This window comes from Schistocerca serialis, chromosome 4 (genome assembly GCF_023864345.2).
Source record: "Schistocerca serialis cubense isolate TAMUIC-IGC-003099 chromosome 4, iqSchSeri2.2, whole genome shotgun sequence".
NCBI lineage: Eukaryota > Metazoa > Arthropoda > Insecta > Orthoptera > Acrididae > Schistocerca > Schistocerca serialis.
Genome location: NC_064641.1, coordinates 948,704,862 through 948,727,433, shown reverse-complemented (window position 1 = coordinate 948,727,433; position 22,572 = coordinate 948,704,862). Strand labels below are relative to the sequence as shown.

Here is a 22,572-nt window from a genome sequence, read left to right as displayed (position 1 = left end):
AGTGAAGAAGTTGTGGGTCAGGATGAAGCTGGCTAAGGTAATGAGGAAAGAGGTTTTAGGTAGGGTGGCAGGTGATCGGCGTGAATGGAAGTGCTCCATCGCAGCGAGGCCCTGGACGTGCGGAATATTTGTGTATGAGGAAGTGGCATCAATGGTTACAAAGATGGTTTCTGGGGGTAACGGATTGGGTAAGGATTCCAGGCGTTCAAGAAAGTGGTTGGTCTTTGATGAAGGATGGGAGACTGCATGTAATGGGTTGAAGGTGTTGATCTACGTAGGCAGAGATACGTTCTGTGGGGGCTTGGTAACCAGCTACAATTGGGCAGCCGGGATGATTGGGTTTGTGAATTTTAGGAAGAAGGTAGAAGGTGGGGGGGTGCGGGGTGTCGGTGGGGTCAGGAGGTTGATGGAGGCAGGTGAAAGCTTTTGTAGGGGGCCTAAGGTTCTGGGAATTCCTTGAAGCTCCGCCTGGACATCAGGAATAGGATTACCTTGGCAAACTTTGTAAGTAGTGTTGTCTGAAAGCTGACGCAGTCCCTCAGCCACATACTCCCGACGATCAAGTACCACGGTCGTGGAGCCCTTGTCCGCCGGAAGAATGACGATGGATCGGTCAGCCTTCAGATCACGGATAGCCTGGGCTTCAGCAGTGGTGATGTTGGGAGTAGGATTAAGGTTTTTTAAGAAGGATTGAGAGGCAATTTTTGGAACTGTCCAAATACTGGCAAGAAATCTGTTTTCAAATTTGCTATTGTTAAGCATTCAACATACACTGTACACACTGTAACCACACCTTATCATAACTTGCATTTTATGCAACAATTGCAAAATCAGAAATGCAATTACAAAATTTCTCTCATTGTGCACTTATTGTAAGGTTGGTGCCGTCTTCCCTGCAATAGGGAACTACGGCTAATGCTGTTTCAGTAAATGATAAGATTGGGAATCTTACTTTTGTTTATTCAAATTCATGAAATCAAGCAAGTTAACCACCTTATTCACTCTCACTTACTTCAAACAATGGGTTTAGTTCAAAAAGGATTCTCAATCAAATTAGCCACCAAGGCCAATTCTTATAATGTTCTCAGTGCCAACTTTGATTAATAAATTAACCTTCATAAAGAAGCCAGTATTCTTGGCACATAAAAAATAATTAACTAAAATAATTTCTGTCCATTAATTACTACCATAGTGTGAGTAGTCGATAAGTGTCCACTGTCAGGATTGGTTGGTTGGTTGGTTGATTTGAGGGAGGGCCAGTGAGGTCATCGGTCCCATAAGCTATAATGGTGGAAATCAAGGGAGGAAGAACACTAACAGCGCAGCTCAGTCATAGGGAAGGCATAACATGCAAACAAAGAGGGAAAAGGGACATCCGGGCAGTAGGACGAGGAAAGTACAGGAGGGGGATGGATGGAAACATGGTGAGCAGGGGTGTCCTAGAAACGGTATGCGCGGTGGGGCACCAGCACTGCCACTGACCCATCCCGACAGCCACACTACACCCTAATATTATCACGATACAATAAGGACAACACTAGGGGAAGAACACACAAGGGAAGGGGAAATAAAACAGCACCACAAACCAGACAAAATGTAGGGAAAAGGGGGAAGAACCTGGCCAGTGTGGAGGGAAAGTCGAGGCCTCCACAATCACTGCCTATACTAACTGAGGGATGCAAATTCTAGAGAAAAATTCAACAGTTTGTACCTGAAAGTACAAACCACCATCACGAAGAAAACAAAGGACACACGTTAACCATGCAAGGGCCGTTCGCTAACACCCGAGACAAGGGAGGTGGGAGGGCATATTTAGTACAAAGGGCCATAAGATGGGGGCAGTCCAGCAAAATATGGTCCACTATGAGCAGAGTACCACAACCACCACAAGGGGGGAGGGGGGGGGGGGGCAGTGGCAGGTGGCTAACTGTAGAGTATAAACCATGGGTCAACCTAGTATTGCCAATATGAAGAGGATGTTATATTTCTGCCAGGAGAGGCAGAGGGAAGAATGCCACATCATGAGAGTCTCCTGGGTGGTGCGAAGTTTATTAGACATATGATCAGGAAATTCATTACCCAGGATACATGCATGGTCAGGAATCTGAAAGAAGTGAATTGAACAAGCAGCAGCACCAAGATCAGCGACGAAGCCACGGATGGCACAGATCAAGGGATGGCAGAAAAAATATAGCAATAGCCTCAAGGCCACTCATTTGGTCTATACATAACAGAATTTGGGGATGGGGGATGAGTGGTTCGTGAGAGAACATGAGGAAGAGTAAACATAGGGGAGACAGAAGTCTGAAGTGTAGGCACCAGGTTGTCGATGACCCTCCATTGCGAAAAGAATAGAATAGGAGGGATGAGCAGGTAAAGAGTGGGATAGTGATGGCATAGGAAATCAGGAGCTGGGAATGCTGAATCTAAAGAGAAGGGATTCCAGCATCAACCAGAGGACGATCGACAGGGCTAGTGAGAAAGACACTGGTGGATAAACAGATAACATGAAAGTGAACGGGGTCCAACAGGAGCAGCGTGGAAGGGGCAGCTGCCGGCCGAAGTGGCCATGCGGTTAAAGGCGCTGCAGTCTGGAACCGCAAGACCGCTATGGTCGCAGGTTCGAATCCTGCCTCGGGCATGGATGTTTGTGATGTCCTTAGGTTTAACTAGTTCTAAGTTCTAGGGGACTAATGACCTCAGCAGTTGAGTCCCATAGTGCTCAGAGCCATTTGAACCATTTTTGAAGGGGCAGCTGATCCTTAAACTTGACAACTACAGTCCACACAAGAACTAATGCTTGGTAAAGGCACAGAAGGGTCGAATGATCAGTGCCCCAAGAAGTGTGGGCAAGGAAGTGAAGAACACTGCATTTACACAATCAACCTTCAGACGGGGCAACCAAGTAAGTTTGTTGTCAAAAATAAGACCCAAGAAATGGAACTGGGGGACCCCCGTCCAGGAGGTAGAGCTCTGGATCAGGACGGGCCATAGTATGCTGACAGAAATGCACCAACCTTGACTTAAGGGGAGAGAACTGAAAACTGTGAGAGTGTGTCCATGTGGAAGAACGCCAGATAGCACCTTTTGACTGTCATTCTGCAGAGGCCATTGAGTGGTAGCTAGCCCGAATATAGCACTCATCCAAATACAGAGCAGGGGTGACCCACACTCCAGCAGAGGCCACAAGTCCACTAATAGCGGGGTTGAGAAGACTTAGTAAGGAGCTGACAACAGTGCCAACCCAGAATCTAAATGACAGGAACTGGTGGACAAAGAAGAATGTGATGGTGCCAAGCTGTGTCATAGGCCTTACGAAGATCGAACGAAACTGGGACAAGATGTTAGGACTCACAGACCCAACTGAGCCAAAGAGCCACCATCTGCTCTAGTAACTTGCAGGGGACACTTGTCAGACTGATGGGCTAGTAACTATCAAGGGACAACAGATCCTTGCTGGGCTTAAGGACAGGAACCACGGTACTGTCTCTCCACTGAGAGGGGAAAATCACTTGAAACCAAATACTATTAAACACATGGAGGTGTTGTGGAGGACTGAGATGCTGACACAGCTGGTTACAGATGGAATGAGGGCAAGGAACTGAATCGTGGGAAGAAGAGAGGGCCAGAAGAAGCTCCCATTCAGTAAAAGGTTCATTGTAGGGTTCCATCTGACAAGTGTGAAATATAAGCCGATAGCTTCAGCCGGCTGTTTCTGGAGGAGGAAGGTAGCTGGGTAGGGGGCTGATGCTGTCAGAAAATGGATTGCGAGATGATCCGCTAGAACTGATGGATCTGTACAAACACCACTTAGAAGGGCAAGGCCAGAATGGAAGACCGCCACTGACAGCCTTGGAGAGTGCGGAGTGTAACACAAGAACATAGATAGGAGACAAAGTGTTCCCAACACATCCATTTGATTAGGTAACAAGCTTCGGCAAGAAGACGTTTATAGGTAAAAAGACTGGCAGAGAACAGGTGCCACTTACGATGTTGCAAGGTGTGAGACAATTACGAATAGCAGTGGCAATGGCCATGCTCCACCAAAGAGCTGGCCAATAGCAAACAAGGACTGTCAAGTGGGGAACGGAAATGCTAGTGGTGCTGATTATCTTACTGGACAGATCACGGACAATTTCATCAATACAAGCTTACAAAGAATGCAGAAACACAACCTAGGATGTATATAGAAGCCAATCAGCACAATGGAAAGCCCAGCGGGGTAGCCTGGTCAGCAGAAGGCAGGAAGAAAACGAGAGAATCACTATCACAGAGGTCATCATGTGGTGATCTGTGTGAGAGAGGAAGAAGGGGAGGGGGAGGGGAAGAGAGTGAAAGATCAATGGCAGAAAAAGTGCCACAGGTGGCACTAAAATGAGTAGGGAAACCATCAATAACAAGTCGAAGGTCACGGTACACTACGAATTGGCCAACGAGGAGCTCCTGACTAGATGAGGAAGCACTGCCCCACAAATAGTGATGGGTACTAAAACATATAATGACGTCGAATGGAGAGGGGAGTTTGCTGAAGGAGGGCAGTTAGGACAGCAGATGTGGGTCGCAAACCACGATAGAGATTGCAGACTGGACTGCAGAGTCCAACTGGATCTGAATGGCAACTGCTTCCAAAATGGTGTACGAAGTGGGATCTATCTAATAACAATATCCATAAGGACTAATGTGCAGACACCACTGGAAGCCCTCAGAGGGCTGACCCAGTTCCAACAGAAAGCATGGAACTCACGAAGGGTCAGTGAATGAGCATTAGTAATATGAGATTCCTGGAGAACAACACAAGCTCCCAAACAAAAGGCAATAAGGGATTGCAACTCAGTTCCACTGAATAATCGTGGAGTGGGTATCCAAATGGGAGGCAAAACAGGCTGGAGCGAATAATGCCACCGGACCATCCATCACTGCTGACGACATTGTGACATCCATAAAAAAGATGTCAGGCTCAGGTTGTGAGGGGGGAGATGCCATCTACAGGGGCACCAGGGAGCCTTGTCCTGGTACGTATGTTCCTCCTCCTTTTCTTTCATAGGTTGAGGAGGGCAGGGCATAGGAGGAGAGTAGGCTTCTGGAAGATCCGGAATAAAAAGAGAGTAGGCGACCTCGGGGTGCGCCGACTATGCTTCCCTCGGCTGAGCTGTGGTAGCAGGAATTCCATGGGCCATGGAGCGGGAGTGGCACCCAGAGGGGAGAGGAAGAGAGCTGCAGGGAAGGAAGAGAGGAGACAGAGATGGGTCTGTGGTAAAGAAGAGGGAGGAGGGAGAATGGATGCAACAGAGGCAAAACTACAAGTCACTCATGCAGGATGAAGTCAAGTCAAATTTCTAATGAGTCTCAGTGTAAGACAAATGATCCAGGGACTTATACCCTTTTATCATCTTTTCTTTCTTATAAGGTGGGCAATCTGGTGACCATGGAGAGTTACTGTTGTGACAATTAACATACAGGATAGTGGAACATATGGGTTGCCCTCATGGAGTGGGTGTCCATAGTCACCACATAGAGGGTCCACCATACAACGGTAAGACGCGTCTCAAATGAAAGCCCCAAAAGCATCTCATGGGCACCGGGATGTACAGCTTCACGTCACATTAACAACACAAAACCTTGACCTTCTCTGGGAGCGTCATAACCCTCTTGAAAGCCAGAATAAAGGTACCATTACAGGTACAGTTGTCCTTATGGCCTTCCTGCACAGACCGAGCAAAATTAAAGTCTTTTCAGATGGGCCTGGAGATCCTCATCAGTTCAAGGATGAGGTCCCTATGAAACATGACTCCCTGAACCTTATTTGAAGACGGGGGAGGTGTAATGGACAGTGGAGCATCCCCAAAATGATCATAAGCACAAAGAAATGCAGCAGAAGTAGTTTTTATCAACAGGAAACCTGACCATATCTTACTGAGAGACCTCACTTTGCCGAACTTGTCTTTGATATTTTCCACATCTGTCCTAGTACAGACCAGGCAGTGGGGAAACTGTTTCACACCAAGCTGGCAAGCCTGGCCCTCCTGCCAGGGAAGAGAAAGCCATGCGGTCTTAAGCAGCAGCATTTAAGGATGGGTTACCACTTGATGAGACGGACATAGGGGAATGGTCGTATTTTTGGAGCTTGATATGCTTTATGCACAAAGCATCTGCCCTGATACCACCCATTCCAATCAGGAGCTGCACCCACGGATGCCAGCCAGCCACAGCAAGGCCGAGGGCCATCTGGCATCACAGCCATTTCCGTGCGTTATAATGCTCCAAAATGACAAGCAACCACTCTTAGGCATATGAGGAGGTACCACCCCCACCCCCACCCCCCCCCACCCCCACCCCCCCAAAAAAAGGAACTTTTTTTGTAATAGCCATATATTTTCAAATTGTTTATGAAACTATCTTATCCCCTTCAAAATACTCTCCATTACAAATAATATAATTGTCCCACTGGTGCTTTCACTGTCCGAAACATTTTTTATTGTCATCTTTAGATATCGCTGACAGCTTTTCCCTTTTTTTCCCTTGATTGTTGTCCAATCAGTGTCCTTTTATGTCCCTTTTCATGCTTGGAGAAAGTTGCATGAAGCCAGGTCAGGCGAGTGAAGTGCTCAGGGCAGTGGAACCATGCCATTTTTAGCCAAAAACTGTCTAATGGAGATGGCTGTGTGTGCAGGTGCATTGTCTTGGTGGAAGAACCAGTCTCCTGTCTGCCACAATTGGAGTCGTTTATGACTAACACTGTTGCGGAATCTTCTTAAAACCTCAAAATAAAGGTTTTATTGGCGGTATGACCTGAGGGAACAAACTCTGAATGAACCATGCCCTTGGTATCAAAAAAACGAATCAGCATTGTTTTGATGTTTGATTTGAGTTGACCACTTTTTTTTATTGGTCAATGACGACGTCTTCCACTGGCTTGACTGTTGCTTTGGTTTTAGGTTGTAACCACAGCACCTTCAGTCTTCACTAGTAATGACCTTAGACAGGTAATCAGGATCAGTTTCAGGCTACGGCCACATGAGCGTTTTTTTCACGCGCGTTTCTGCCGGCGTTCATGCCGACATTATAGACCACTGTGTGTTGAATGGGGCTGGCCACACGAGGCGTTTTCGCACGCCGCGGACCTGCAAACTTCGGCTTTCACTCTGAGCGAATGCTCTCGGGTGCATTCGTTCTGCGTGTTTTTCACGCTGGAGGCTGGCCACACGGGCGGGAGACACGCTGCGGCAGAGTCCGGAATCTCAGCCCTTTCCTCCGGCGCTTACCGACAATTACCGAACTGAAATTGTAGCGATGCCAACATATGCATGGAGCGGTATTATTTCAATAGGCATTTCATAATAAAGAACATATGCAGTCTAACAATGCGTGGTGTGATATTATAAGAAGTAGGTATTTCATAATGAAGTAGCCACACATGGCTTATTTTTGGTTTTATAACATGTCAAATGCATGATAAATGTAAGTGGTTTGAAAGCCAAAGTACGAGATTTTAGTTGTTTATGTACGAGGAAAAAAGTTCTATGGTTGGCAACCCTGCTCGGCAGCTCGCTGTTCAGCTTACGGACAGACTTTTCCGTCCTCGCTTCGTTGTCTTTGTAGCAGTCTTCTTGTATTTTGTAAAGTGCCAGAATGGAGCATCTGGACAGTGAAATCATTATAATGGAAGTCCAGAAACATCCACGGCTGTACAATACAAGGGATCCGGAATACAAAATTAGAGAAAGAAAAAGAGAATCGTGGTGAGCAGTTGCAGCGGCAGTTCTGGGAGAAAAATGGGATGGAATGGATAACAAGCAAAAATCAGATCTAGGTAATTACAGAAAGTAGATATTTTATTAATTGCTATAAACAGTGTACAATGAACTTTATGCATGAATAAAATGTTAACAAGCCAATACAAAAATTAGTCTTCATCTGAAGAAGTTTGTATAATGATCTTGCCATGGTACAGATCCTTGAGGGGAACAGAAGTAATCAGCAAAATGATCTCTGATACTTTTGCCACTGACCGTTCCTTTTGTCCCATGTGGCGGAATACTTTCCATTGTGCAAGTCAGTGTGTCTTCAAAATTGTAACCATCATGTTGTCTCACAAAATTGTGAAGTGCACAACATGCTTGAACAATAGTATCCACCACATCCACGTTAACATCGATTGGACGATGGGAAATTCTCCATTTATTGGATAAAATGCCAAATGCACATTCCACATAATGTCGTGCTCGTGACAGTCTGTAGTTAAACACTTTTTGTTTATTCGTAAGGTTTTTTGCGGGATATGGTCTCATTAAATGGTCACTCATCGCATAAGCCTCATCAGCCACAAACACATAAGGAATTTTCAGTCCACAAGGATCATTCGGAAGTGGCGCAGCTTCTGGCAAATTCAAGGCTTGTTGGTAAAGTTTTTTACCCAATTCAGTTGCTTTGAATATATTGGAGTCTCCTTGATGACCAAATGCCCCTACATCTATGAATCTGAAACAATATTTTCTGTCTACTATGGCCATCAATACAATAGAAAAATACTTTTTGTAGTTATAAAATTCGCTGCCTGATGTCCATGGTTTAACGATTCTAACATGTTTTCCATCTATGGATCCCACAAAATGAGGAAAGTCTGCTGTCTTGTCATACTGGTCGCTGATATTCTTCCACTCTTCTGTAGTCGGGGGTTTCATATACTCCACTTTCAGCATCTCCCATACGGAAGTGCAAGTATCTCTAATAATATCAGCAATTGTGGATCAGCCGAGAAGAAATTCAAAAGGCAGAGAACACATCGAATTTCCAGTCCCCAGATGCCTGTAAAATTTCATTTGATCAGTTAGAAATGGTTGGGGAAAGCCAATGGATTTTCTCTTTATTTATGATTCAGGAAGTGGTTCTCACTGCCAAACTTATTTTTTTGTGCTATGCTACTTTATCGTGATTTTTTCCATGTGTAAGGTGCTCCTTTGTCCTGTTGTATTCATTGTAATATATAAAACCAAGAGGAATACTGAAATAATTGTCTGTCTTTATATATAGTTAATGGTGAAAGTCTGCAAAAACTTCGATCATTAGTTAAAAACTGCACATGGATTTATACATTATACTAAAGACAACACAAGACTGCAGTACCGGACAGCACGCAAAGACTCACTTGAAAATGGGAACCATTTCATAAAACACGTTGTGGAAAATATAAATGGAAAAAGTCGTTCTTGGTAGTAGAAAAATTGTTTCGTACACAAACCTGTTAAATGATTTCATTTTAAGTAGGAGAAATTTAATGAGATCCTGGTAATTACATAAATCTACAATACTTTTATTCGTTATCTTTTAGGGATAGAAGTTCAGAAACGGTGGAAAAGCATGAGAGATTCCTATACAAAATATATGAAAAGCAAAGGAAGAAGTGGTGATGCTGCTATGCCCAGCAAACCACATGTATTTTATAAGCAAATGACGTTCCTTGAAGGAGTGCTGCAACAAAGGACGTAAGTGACAATTACCCCTTGCTGTCTGTGGATTATAAGGTCACTTGTTGAACATAGCAGCTGTTTCAGTAGGTTTAATATGAAAGGATACTGTTTTAAATTACAAAAAAGGTTATTTTTTCAGAACTGCTGGGAATATGAATGTCATTGAGAATGACGACAGAACAGAGAGCGTACTAGCACCAGAACCTCGAAGTGCAGAAAATATTTCAAGGCCAAAACCAAAAAAGCGGAAACAAGATACGTTTGAGGACGAAATTGTGAAGGTCTTAAAAGGGCATTTGGAACAACCTGCACGTCACGTGCCTGATGCGGATGAGATGTTCCTCATGTCACAACTTCCTGTTATTAGGAAGCTTAAAACGGAGGACAAATTAGATTTTCAAATGAAATTCCTTCAACTTTTAAGGTCTTACACAATTTCGACGTCTTCACCTTCACCATCTTCACCAAGTGGCAGCGCAATTAATCAGTCTTTTGTACATCACTAAGAAAGCTATTCGTCACAGTCCACATGAGAAAGAAAGTCCTCAGAAGAAAGAGAAGATGCTTTTGTGACACTTTTTGACTTTTAATTAAAAACTATGTCAGGTCTTTCAGATCCAGATTTTTTTCCTTGGCATAAACATTTTTAATTAATATTAATGTCTAAACAGAGAAAGAACTAAAAAATAAAACGTACCTTAAGGTTACTGCGAGTTTTTCTTCTGAACTGATCCATTCCCTCATGTTCATGTTCCTTTTAAAAATATTCTCTCCAATCATATTCAGAAGCATTTCAAATGAGTTAACTGACATCCTGTAGTATTCAAAGAACTTGTCTGGATTTGCCTTCAGTTTGTTGTGTAGAAGCACGAACTTTCCTTTAGTTGATCTGTCGCTTAATATGGGATGACTCCAGTATTTTTTTTTTTCCTGCCGTCGTTTCCGACGCCTATGTACAACTAACGCAGCACATACTGCAAGAACCACGTTCTTGTTTAATGTATTTCCGCTCATAGTTCATACTAAACTGCGCACAGTAGATGCTGGCACAGATTGCACCAAAGCACTGCTGGCGTTTCACTGGGCTTCATGCCGCGTGAGAGAGGTGGCCATGTGGCCGCGCATGTTGCGTGAATTCTGGCAGAAACGCGCGTGGAAAAAACGCTCGTGTGGCCGTAGCCTAAAGTCGGCGTGAACGCCGGCAGAAACGCGCATGAAAAAAAAATGCTCGTGTGGCCGTAGCCTCAAGCTGTTGTTTCAAAGCACAACATGTTTCAACTCGATGTTGCTTTTGAACGTCAGTCAGAACACGAGGAACAAACTTGGCAGTGACTCTTTTTCATTCTCAAATCTTCTGTTAATTTTAAGTGTACTGAGCTCCATGATTACCCACTAATCTCTGACAGTTGTTCAACTGTCTGTTGACGGTCTGTGAGCTAGAGTTCTCAAATTTTTTCAATATTTTCGTCAATTCGGACAGCTGATAGATATTCAGAATGTGGTTTGTCATCGATCGACAAGTCGCTATTTTTAAATCGAGCAAACCAATCGTAGATTTGAGATTTTCGCACAGCATCATCTTGGTAAGATGTTTGCAACATTAAAACAGTTTCAGCAACATTTTTACTGAGTAGAAAACAAAATTTCACAAACCTGCCACCAGAAAAAATGAAACAAGAACAAAACAGCACTAGCAAAAACAATCACTGCAGATGAACAGAACAAGCCAGATCGACAACACAGATGGCACTGTACTGGCAATGAATTGTGCTACACAAGCCTAATGGCAGAAATGTGTACTACGTAAGCTCCGCCCATGGCAATGTTATTCTGTTTTTCTTTTTGGGTACTCCCTCGTACATGCGGAGGCAACAGCTCAGGCATCAGAAGTGTGATACCGGTGTTGACATGGGGTTCTGCCAGATGGGTATGTAACAGCCTCACCACAGAGAGTTCTTACCCAAATGGTTCACACCAATTAGAGAAAATTTGGAAGTGGCGATAAAACCCCAAAGGCAGACCAAAAATGCCAAACAGGAAGGATGACAGAGAAAAGGCGATGGGAACAAAACCACTAAGAATACAGGAAACTAGATGCTTAGCCAGGTCAACATAAGGAAGAACACAGAGAGAGGGAAGGAGGGGGGCAGAGGGGGAGGACTGAGGACAGGACAGGGAGGTAGAGGTACAGGGATGGGCTTGTAGCCCCGGAAGGAAGAATGGGCCCCATGTCTAAACTCACAAAAGAACCATGGGCCCTCTGGGAAGAGCTATCGTCGGGAAGGTCCACTCTCGAACTCTCCCTTGACACTATCTTAAACCCTAGCAAAGTACCACACATACTGTTGAGGATTATCAGTAGTCAGCATGCAGTGCAGCTGTCTACAATGTATGAGAAAAGCAATGATATTTTCGCCACAAAGGTGAGTGATAACACTACCCTTACACCAATTAACACAAAACTATCTAAAGCTTAATTCTTCATAACAAATGAGTGACACACTCTCTTCCAATATGGGTGTGGTGCCAGAAAATTTGTACATATTTAATGGCTGACCTTTGCTGATATTTCTTCATTATCATTTGATACACAGTAATATCTCAATCAGTAGGAAAATTACATTTCCTGAATAACACAAAATAACTAGCAAAACACACAATATTTCCAAACTGTATGGTATTTAGAAACCTGGAAGTCTGCCTCTGGATACTGTCCCTCGAACACATCCTTCAATTATTGAACTGCCCCAGAGCTGGACTCTCACAATCCTGTGTCCTTTACCTGTGCCTTCAATCATTTCACCCCCCCCCCCCCCCTCAAATCCCTGCAACAGCTACTCTCATACCTTCTACTTGCAATGGGTCAATGAAAACATCTACCGGAAAAGGATCAACGTTTTCTCTGAGCGAAAGCATCAAAGTAAACATACATTACAACTCAAATCTTACTTAAATGTTCAACTTTTCCTATCAACAAGAGATATTCAGTAACTTACTTGATTCTGTTAACAATTTCTGTGCCAGCACGCTCAACAACACAAGAGTGCACAAAATCTGAAGAAAGACGATTTTTTTCTCTGCACAATTTCAGAATTTCTGCACGTACATGTTCATCAGACAGAACATGTGGGCACTGTTCTTGTGCACATTTCATCATGCTCTCCAAAGAATTCTGAAAACAAAAGAATCTCGCATTATTTCTTGCAATTTTTCCCCTTCTTGCAAGTCAGAAAATAAATAAATAATTAGCACTTAATTTGTGGAGTTCTCTACAATAATGTTACAGCACACAGATACAAAATGAAAATGTAACTGGTTAGATCTTTCTGAACAAAAACTGGCTGGAAGTATGAAAGTCAAAGTCAAAGTCAAAGGTAACAAAGATACAACATAAAAGTTCTAATAAAACAGAATTTAATTTTATCCCCTTCAGTCACAACTTCTCGTGTTTTATTCAGTAAACAATGCATTTCAGACTCTGTCGGTTCATGATCAGCTGTAATTAGTCTTAATACATGCTTTACTTTTTCTCTCGAATGAGGGGAAATGCAATTTCTGCCACGAAAAGGTTTGATGTTAGGTTACAAATTTCGTAATTCAAGCACAAAAAATATATGTGATATAGTGGAAAAGATGAACAGTGTAAACTTACCATGTAATCCAAGAAAAGCGTTTTTAACGTTTTATTTTTAGCACCAGCACCAGCAAACGATGGAGAAAAAAAAAAATGTATGTTCGTGCTAAAACGTTAAAAACACTTTTCTTGGATTATTTGGTAAGTTTACACTGTTCCTCTTTTCCACTACATACAAAATTCCAAGAATATGCATTTCACCTCATTCAAGAGAAAAAATAAAGCATGTACTAAGACAAATTACACCTAATAATAGATCCACAGTGTCCGAAATGCATCACGTACTGAATAAAACACGAAAAGTTGTGACTGAAGGCATTTTTTAATTCATGTCTCGAGTGTAATAAAATAGAGTTTAGCTTTGTTGTTCAACAGCCATTATAAATCTTCAAAACTGCACAAAAGACAATGGAGGGTGTGGGTGCAGTGGGTTAGTGGAGGTTGAAACCAGGAGGATTAAGGGAACAAAGGATGTGTTGCTAGGATCAGTCCCATCTACATAGTTCAGAAAATCTGGTGTGGGTTATGAAGCAGCCATTAAAATCCAGCACGTTGCACTCAGCAGTGCATTCTGCCACTGGGCGGTCAACTCTGGTCTTGGCCACAGCTCGGTTGTGTTCATTCATTTGGGTTGACGGTTGATGGAAATGCTCGCTAAAATGCTGTGCAGAAATTGCATCAGAACTGGTATAAAACACGGCTGCCTTCACAAGTGGCCCTGCCTGTGACGGGACTGGAGTATGACGTGCTGTGTTGGTGAATCGAACAGGCCTTGTACCTGGGGCTTTCACATGTGACAAGAAGTATGGACTGTATGTGTGGCAAAGGGATGGACTAGGATGTTGTGCAGGTTGGGTGGGTGGGTGGTAAATACCACTTTAGGAAGGTTGGGAAGGATTGAGTGTAGGACGTCCCTCACCTCCACAAATGACGATAGATATTGTAAGCCCTGGTGAAAGGTAATGTTCAGTTGTTCTAGTTTGGCACGATATTGGGTGATAAAGAGGAGGGAGTGGTTCTCTTTCGCAGCTGGTTCTTGGGGATGGTGGGAGTATTAGAGCTGTGTGAGGATATGTATGTGAAATCTGTTTACAGACTGTTTGTGGGACAGTGCCCAACTGTGAAAGTCATGGAAATAAATTCAGCAAAAGAAATTCTCATCACTGTCGATGTGCCACCCACAGGTAGCCAGAATATATGAGAGAGAATTTTTGATGTAGAAGGAATGATAGCTGTCAAAATCATAGTACCATAAATCTTTAGTGGGCTCGTATGGACAAAAGTACTGATGGAGCCATCATAGAGGTGAAGATCAATGTACAGGAAGGGGGCATGGTGAACAGAGAAGAACCAAATGTATCAAGCAGAAGAGAAAGCACTGATGCTGTGGAGAAATGAGTATAGGGTGTTGGCTCTGGATCCAGATAACAAAGATGACATTTAAAAACTTGAATCAGACAAGGGCTTTGGATTTTGGGAGACTACAAAGGTTTCCTCTGAATGGTCCATAGAGAGACCGGCATAGGAGGGTGCCATAAGGGGTTCCCATAGTCATGATTCTTCCTCTACTCTTGTCACGCCTCCCAACCCAATCCCTCACACCACTGTCATTGCCCACCAGTTCCAGTGGCTGTGTGTTGCATTCCTATCCCATGCATCTGCTAATTCTCTATCCCACATTTCGATCTGACTGCCTGCTGCCCCCTTACACCCATCAGATACCCTTCTCCAACCATCCCTTCCTCCTACTACCCACATCTTTTCTCCCCTTTCCCACTACATATGACACAACCATTCACCAGAGTCTACCATCCAAACAACAGACATTCTGTACTCAGCCAGCACAATATAACTGTACTAGAGAGGTAGGTGTGTGTGTGTGTGTGTGTGTGTGTGTGTGTGTGTGTGTGTGTGTGTGTGTGTGTGTGTTTGTGTTGAGACTATGAATAGAAGTCTGTTGCTACGGAAGAATACTCAAAATTTCTGGGTGTGTTCATTGATGAGAAACTGAATTGGAAGAAACACATCAATGATCTGCTGAAATGGTTAGGTTCAGCTACTTACGGTATTAGGCTTATTGCAAATTTTAGTGATAAAAGTATCAGTAAATTATCCTACTATGCCTATTTTCATTGACTGCTTTTATATGGCATCATATTTTGGGGCAATTCATCACTAAGAGACAAAGTATTCATTGCACAAAAGTGTATAATCAGAATAATAGCTGGAGCCCACCCAAGATCACATAGCAGACATTTATTTAAGGAATTCGGGATATTCACAGTACCTTCGCAATACTTATATTCACTTATGAAATTTGTCATCAATAACCCATCCCAATTCAAAAATAACAGCAAAGTGCACAGCTACAACTCTAAAAGAAAGGATGATATTCACTATTCTGGATTAAATCTCACTTTGGCAGAGAAAGGGGTGAATTATGCTGCCACAAAAATCTTTGGTCATTTGCCAAATAGTGTTAAAAATCTGACAAATAGCCAACCAACATTTAAAAGCAAATTAAAAGAATTTCTGAATGACAGCTCCTTCTACTCACCAGATGAATTCTTAGATATGAAGTAGTAACTGTAAAAAATTAATTATTTTGTGTAAAGAAAACCTATGTTAAAGTGACACGCTCCACATCATTACAAAATGTCATATTTATGATCTATGGAACAAGGATGTGTGTGTGTGTGTGTGTGTGTGTGTGTGTGTGTGTGTGTGTGCGGGGCGGGGGCGGGGGCAGGGTGGGGGGGGGGGGGGGGGGCACGCATACACACTTGCAGGGGCCGCATGCGTACCCACTTTATATGTTTAATCTAGCTCAAAAGAGGGTGCTTTCAAAATCTACCAGTGACTCAATGAATATATTATAGGTTGCATCTTGTAGGACGGCACTTCAGCACAGAGGCTGAATGATAGGGAAGTGTGGAAGGAATGAGTTTTGCCCATACGTAGCAGCAGAGAGCAGGCAGTTGTAATGTATGTCCCATGCTGCTATGGACATCAATCAGGTTCATTTGCTGATGGTACATCATATTACATGTTCAAATATATCAGGGGAATAACAAATTTTTAAACTAGCTTCGATCAAATATCTGCATGAGAGAAATCTGACTTCACATTTTGATGATATTGTGTCACTCATTCCACAGTTTTAGTCAGCATGGTGTCGGCAGGCACGAACTGCTGACACACCTTTGTGAAGATGTCCAGTACAATTTTCTAACATGACAATTCTCTAATGACAAGGTTATTGAAACTTCTCCCAATAACTGTAATTTATTGTGATTTGGACTGTATTATAAGTAAAAATGTAATACACAACAAAATTAACTTACAGTTGCTCCACCATGAGTTGCTCGACAACTGCTTCTAATCCATCGAATTTTTTAAAAAATGTGTATAGTGCACATATGTGTGTGTGTTTGACTGTAGTTATGTGTAAACCACTGAGCATAAAAAAGAATTACTGGTAACAAAGACAAACAAAAAAAGACTATCATAAAAATGGTCAGTAAGTAGTCCTATTTTTCGCTGCCAATGGGCACCATGAGTTTACTCTCTCTTTCAACATTGTAGTGAGAAATCGCATTTGTGATCCACTGAACATGCAAACAATTAACTACCTTCTGCAAATAATTCGAGAGAATACTGACTAATATTGCTGAAAACCACAGGTAGCCCTCCTTATCATTTTAAGGCATTTTCCAATAATTACCTTGAAAATGACAGGGATTTACTTGTTGAAACATCAAAGTTTTTGGCAAATTTATTTGGCTCAATTCTTGTGAATTATTAGAGCATACAACATTGTAGGAAAAGCTTCACTTCCCCTTGGGTAATACGATGAACATTAAACTCTGCATACTTCATAGGATGCAAATTCCTAATCAATAAAGTCTAGGGAGTTCTCACATACTATGTATGCAGTTGATATGTTGACAAACACATTTTTTAAACCAGGAATCTTTAAAACCAAGAAATATTATTACTTAACTTTGTTCTACATTGTAATACCACTGTCGCTGCTATCTGTGTGCGTCGGAATCAACTGATTGTAAATTTACAGTCATAATGTCGAGACTTATATCGATCTTCACCTCCCTGTAAAAGTCTTCTTTCTGAAGCATTTCAGGGTGCCATGCACAGTGAGCCAATGCCAAAGGGGGAATGTTGTCCACTGCTTCACGCACAAGTGATTCAGCATCTGTTATCTCGAATAATTTTCTTTTCTTCCACATAGCATTTAACCTCTGCCTAAATTAATTCCATCTGATTATACTGACAGCGATATGCAGATAACCACAAAATTATGTGACCACATTCATGTGCTAGAAAATCAACTTTGTGCATTCTGTTGTGCAACTTGAATAAATTAATGAGCTACAGGAATATTAATTAATGACCTGTGCAGAATATTTTTGCTTTTAAGCCAGAGCAGTTGGTGTTTCCTCTGTAACAACTGAATGATAACTGGCATCATATATTACATGACCGGCTTTGAAACGAGATATGGCAAGAATTATTCAGTGAACCACTTCCTGAAACCAACAGCATTTATTTCTGAATGGTAGTCAATGCTGTTTTTCTTACAATTAAATACAAGTTTACTCTCAAAAGAAGAGCCAGCATGCAGAATAATTTTCGGAGAACATATTCCTATGGGAACTTTATAACAGCCAGTCCAATTATTACTTTTCTAGCAGGTTTTCCTGGAGTGATTCTGATTCAGCTACGTTTCATCAAGATAATACACTGTTTAACTAGCTCCTCCTTTTGTATCATACATGTTTATAACGGATGTGGTTCATGTTGCACCTAATTCACTTCTTTCAACTAAAAGGGAGAGGGGGGGAGGGGGAGGTTTTGTATTAGTTATCTCGAAAGCAGGACATTATCTGAAAGTATTTTTCATGGGCCTATTGACTGTGTAACATTTCAACTACAAGGGGAGCTGATACCTTTACTGCTTTATATCCATATAATACAGATGGAGGCAGATTTGGGGGGGGGGGGGGGGGGGGGGAGACGACAATGGTTTCACTGTCCTATGACCGAAGCCTGAAAAAAGTAAATTTAAACAATTAAATTTCATTTCACGCAGGGAAAATTCAGGAAATGCACAGCTTGAAGTTACCAAGGGAAAACCAGACGAGACTGAAGCTGCTGTTAAAAAAAATCACAAACGGAATACTAAAGACACAAAAAATTAAATATGGGGGAGAGTACTTGCAAACATTAATTCATGAAAAATGAGAAAGTAGTAAATATAATGTGTATGCTATATGTCAAATGAAGAGTAGACTGCATTAATTATTACCCTCCATGTAAGGATAATTTGTGACTTAATTGATCTCATAATTAGATATTATTTATTATGTTTTGCTTCTGTTTAAAGAGATGTCAGTTCAACAATAATTCAAAAGAAGAGGTATTATAAAGTTGCACCACAGACATGTGCTGGTAGCTGGTAAGTCAGGTGTGAATACGAGGGCTATCCACAAAGTACATCACGTTTTGGAATTAAAAATAAATAAAGTACTGGAAATATTTTTTATTACATACAGATGAAAGCCACACTTAAATACTACTTTTCTACATAGTTGCCATTTAAATTAAGGCACTTATCGTAGCGATGGACGGGCTTGGAAATTCCTTAGTCATAAAATTCGGCCCAACCACAGAATACTATGGTCCTGTCCAGATCAATAGCTGCCATATCAATCTTGTCAACATACTGATAAAACAGACACTGTGAATCATAACTGGAATTATTATAACAACTCTGTTGATGAAGTCCCATACTCCTTGACGGAGCATAGGAGACGATGTGGGAAACCTGTACTGCTGCACTAGGCAAGGTCCTAGTGGAGGTGGTTCGCCATTGCTTTCCCCTGACCATAATGGGGATGAATGATGATGATGATGAAGAAGACACAACAACACCCAGTAATCTCGAGGCAGGTGAAAATCTCTGACCCCGCAAGGAGTCGAACCCGGGACCCCACGCTCAGGAAGCTAGAACGCTACCGCGAGACCATGAGCTGTGGACATAACAACTCTATTACTGTGTAATATTGCACCTCCCCAAAGTACGTTGTAGAATTCCTTAAAATGGCAGCAACTGATACCGATGTCAATATAGGGCAGTCATCAATCAACTCCCTGACTTCAACGTCACTGGAATTACTTTCGCAAGATCGTAATGTCAAAAATCCCCATATTGTGGCAGATCCAACTTTGAAGGTACCACAATTTTCTCCTCCCATAAGATAGTGGTGCAACATCAACGGAATTTGCACAACTGTGGTATCTGCGACAAATCTATGATGAGCTTCAGAATGCTCCTGATGTGACCAATGTGGAACTGAAGAGCAAACAATGGACCACCTGGCTCTGATACATCCTTCAGGGATGCTTTATAAGACACCACTACATCACCATTCAGGCATCGGAATGACTGATCCACAGTGACCTGCATTTGTGATAAAGAAGTGCAATGGACAAAACAGATAATTGTTGTCTTAAATAACTGACGTGCCAAAGGCACCAGTACTCTTACAGTATACATTCCACTTTCTGAACAGATAAATCGAGTCTTCATATCTAACACTACAGATTATTCTTATATCCCTCACCTGCAGGTACTCAACAATGACCGCATGCAGTTCATCCGAGACTTCACGCAGCTTGACGTCAATCGGGTTTCCGGTTTCTTCTTTGCACTGCACAGCTTCTTGTAGTCTTGTCAGAAGCTGCAATCATTTTTGTGATTAGCAAATATAGATAAATATCAAAAAGGATTTCACTGCAAGGATAGGACATCATTGAAACTGCAAGTTTACTGTTAACAGTGACCATTTCTTGCCACTATACGTTTCAGAAGTTTAAAAATCCGTCACCAGTAGTATTTCTGTGCACTAATATGACATGTATATGTTGTGTGTATACCGTTTAGCATATCCTGTGGCATTGTCTACTAACAGAGGCTACACCAAAACACAATTTTAGTACTTGGCACAGGGTATTGTAGGGTCTTCAATTGCAAAGATTAACAAAAATACAAATGTAAAAGTAAAAATACCTCCAGTGATAACAGACACCTTTCCTGGCATGTTATATCACATACAACATCACAGCCACTTTATAAACACTGAAGTCAGCAATGATGGCATCTAGAATCTATTAAGATGATAATGTTGCCCACAGTGATCAAAGCAAGTCACTATTTTGGAACACGTCTCAGAGTACTGTGGAGGTCTTTCATTGATATGATGAACAGAAACATAAATGTGAATATCTGCAGAGATTTTTATTTTTTTTTTCTATAACAATTTCACCTGTTATTATTATGTTATATTTGTAATTGTGTGTGTGTGTGTGTGTGTGTGTGTGAGAGAGAGAGAGAGAGAGAGAGAGAGAGAGAGAGAGAGAGAGAGAGAGAGAGAGAGAGAGAAGAGAGAGAAGAGAGCAGAGAGAGGATTTAACTGTAATAGAGGACTAGAATTCTTGCCAAAATTTGGTTTATACATAACGAAAGAAGGCAGAGGTGTGGGAAGGTTTCAAATACATTACGTAATGGTAAGGAGGCGTCTTCAACGCCAGATTTTAAACTGTAAATAACTTCCAGGGTAAGAAGGGGACTCTGATGATAATTTACTGGTTATGAAGGGCAGATTAAAACTGATCAAATAGTACAAAGATAGGAACTTAAGGAAATGAGACCTGAATAAATTGAAAGAACCAGAGATTGTCGAGTTTCATGCATAACTTTAGGTGGTGATTAACTGAAATGGTAAAAATAATACAAAAATAGATGAACTCTAGCTAGTGAGGTATGACACTTGAAGCAGCACAGAGCACAGGCCTGCACAAACCCTCAGAGAACACTCAACACATTGAACTTAGATAACAGAACTAAAAAAACAGTAAATTAAACAAGTTAAAGAAAATGCTGATCTCTGAAAATGTGATTAACAGAAAGTGAAAAGCGGCTTATCAGGAATGGTTAGAGAACAAATGCAAGGCTGCAGAAGCATGCATAGCTAGGGGGGAAAAATAGATGCTAACTATAAGAAAATTAACTTGACCTTTGGAGAAAAGACGAGCAGCTGTATGAATATTGAGAGCTATATGGCAAGCCAGTACTAGGCAAAGACGGGAAAGCTAAAAAGTGGAAGTAATATACAGGGTGTCCCATTTATCTTGACCACCTGAAATAACTGTTTGTCCAGATGCAAAATACAAAATGTTTCGAGCAAATGTTCTTTAGCCGCCAGGCGGACATCGATCAATACTATTGCTTTTGTTGTAGCTTTGTTTTTCACAAAGAAACGAGCAGCACTATGACTTTTTTGAAATGGTACCTCGTATTTTTTATTTGGTAATTCATTTCCTCTCCTAAAGATCTATTCCAGAATGTATTTATTACAGTGTACCATTCACTGAAACACGACATTATTAATTACATAACACAACATTGACTTTGCGCCTGGGATCACAAACTCATCCACTTGCTGGATTTGTCAGAAAACAAATGAAAACCAAGTAAAAACATAACACAAAATTGACTTTGACTCTCCAGTACCATTGCCCAGGAGTAGAACATTCGAAGGTGCTCAAGTTGGTGACCCTGGACACCAATACACTGGTGCACTAGTTGAATGATAGAATTATTTACTGCTTCCAGTGTTGCCTACTGAAGAGAATTACAAGCAAACACGATATGTTCCCGCATGTCCTCTGGAGTTGTTGGAATGTCACTATAGACAAGGTCTTTAATGTATCCCCAAATAAAAAAGTACAGAGGATTTAAATCAGGAGACCTAGCAGGCCAAGTAACTGTTCCTCCTGGACCAATCCATCTGGCAAGATACCTTCGGTTCAGAACACAACATGCACGCAAGGCATTGTGTGTTGGACATCCATCATGTTGATACCGCATAAGCATTCTGGTTCTTAGAAGCACTTCATCCAGAAGAGAAGGAAGAATTTGTATGAGGAAGTTGGCATACACTGTGCCGTTTAAACTACCACTGATGAAATATGGGCCAATAATTGGACACCAGACGTTAACACTCTACTGCCCATGAAGTTCCACCTGTATAAGCCATCGTGGGTTGTCCTTTGTATTTACCTGTCCTTTGTTTGAGAAGGAACATTCATCAGTAAATAGAACATTGGAGAAGAAGTTTGTGTTGGCGAGGATTTGCTGCTGTGGGCCACTGACAGAACTGTAATGATTCTGGAAATCATTGCCGTACAATTCCTGATGAAGGTGTACACGGTAAGGATGGAACCGATGACTTGTAAGAATACGATGTACACTGGTTTTAGGAATGCCAATCTCGTGTTCGAGCTGTCATGTGCTCACATGCGGATTCGTAGAAACAGAAGCGAGAACAGTAACTTCGGCAGATTCGTCTCTGTGAGTGCTACAACGGTTGCGTTGTCGTGGGTTGAAAC

General features: G+C 41.9%; 1 protein-coding gene across 1 annotated transcript in view; it reads right to left on the bottom strand.

Annotated features, from left to right (window-relative positions):
- LOC126473606 (F-actin-uncapping protein LRRC16A) overlaps positions 1-22,572 on the bottom strand; it is a 517,910-nt gene that overhangs the window by 123,023 nt on the left and 372,315 nt on the right. Inside the window, exons 20-21 of the mRNA XM_050100768.1 lie at positions 19,746-19,862; positions 12,464-12,639 (exon numbers count right to left, since the gene is read on the bottom strand). Coding sequence (XP_049956725.1) covers positions 12,464-12,639; positions 19,746-19,862 — 293 coding nt within the window. The remainder of the gene's footprint in view (positions 1-12,463; positions 12,640-19,745; positions 19,863-22,572) is intronic.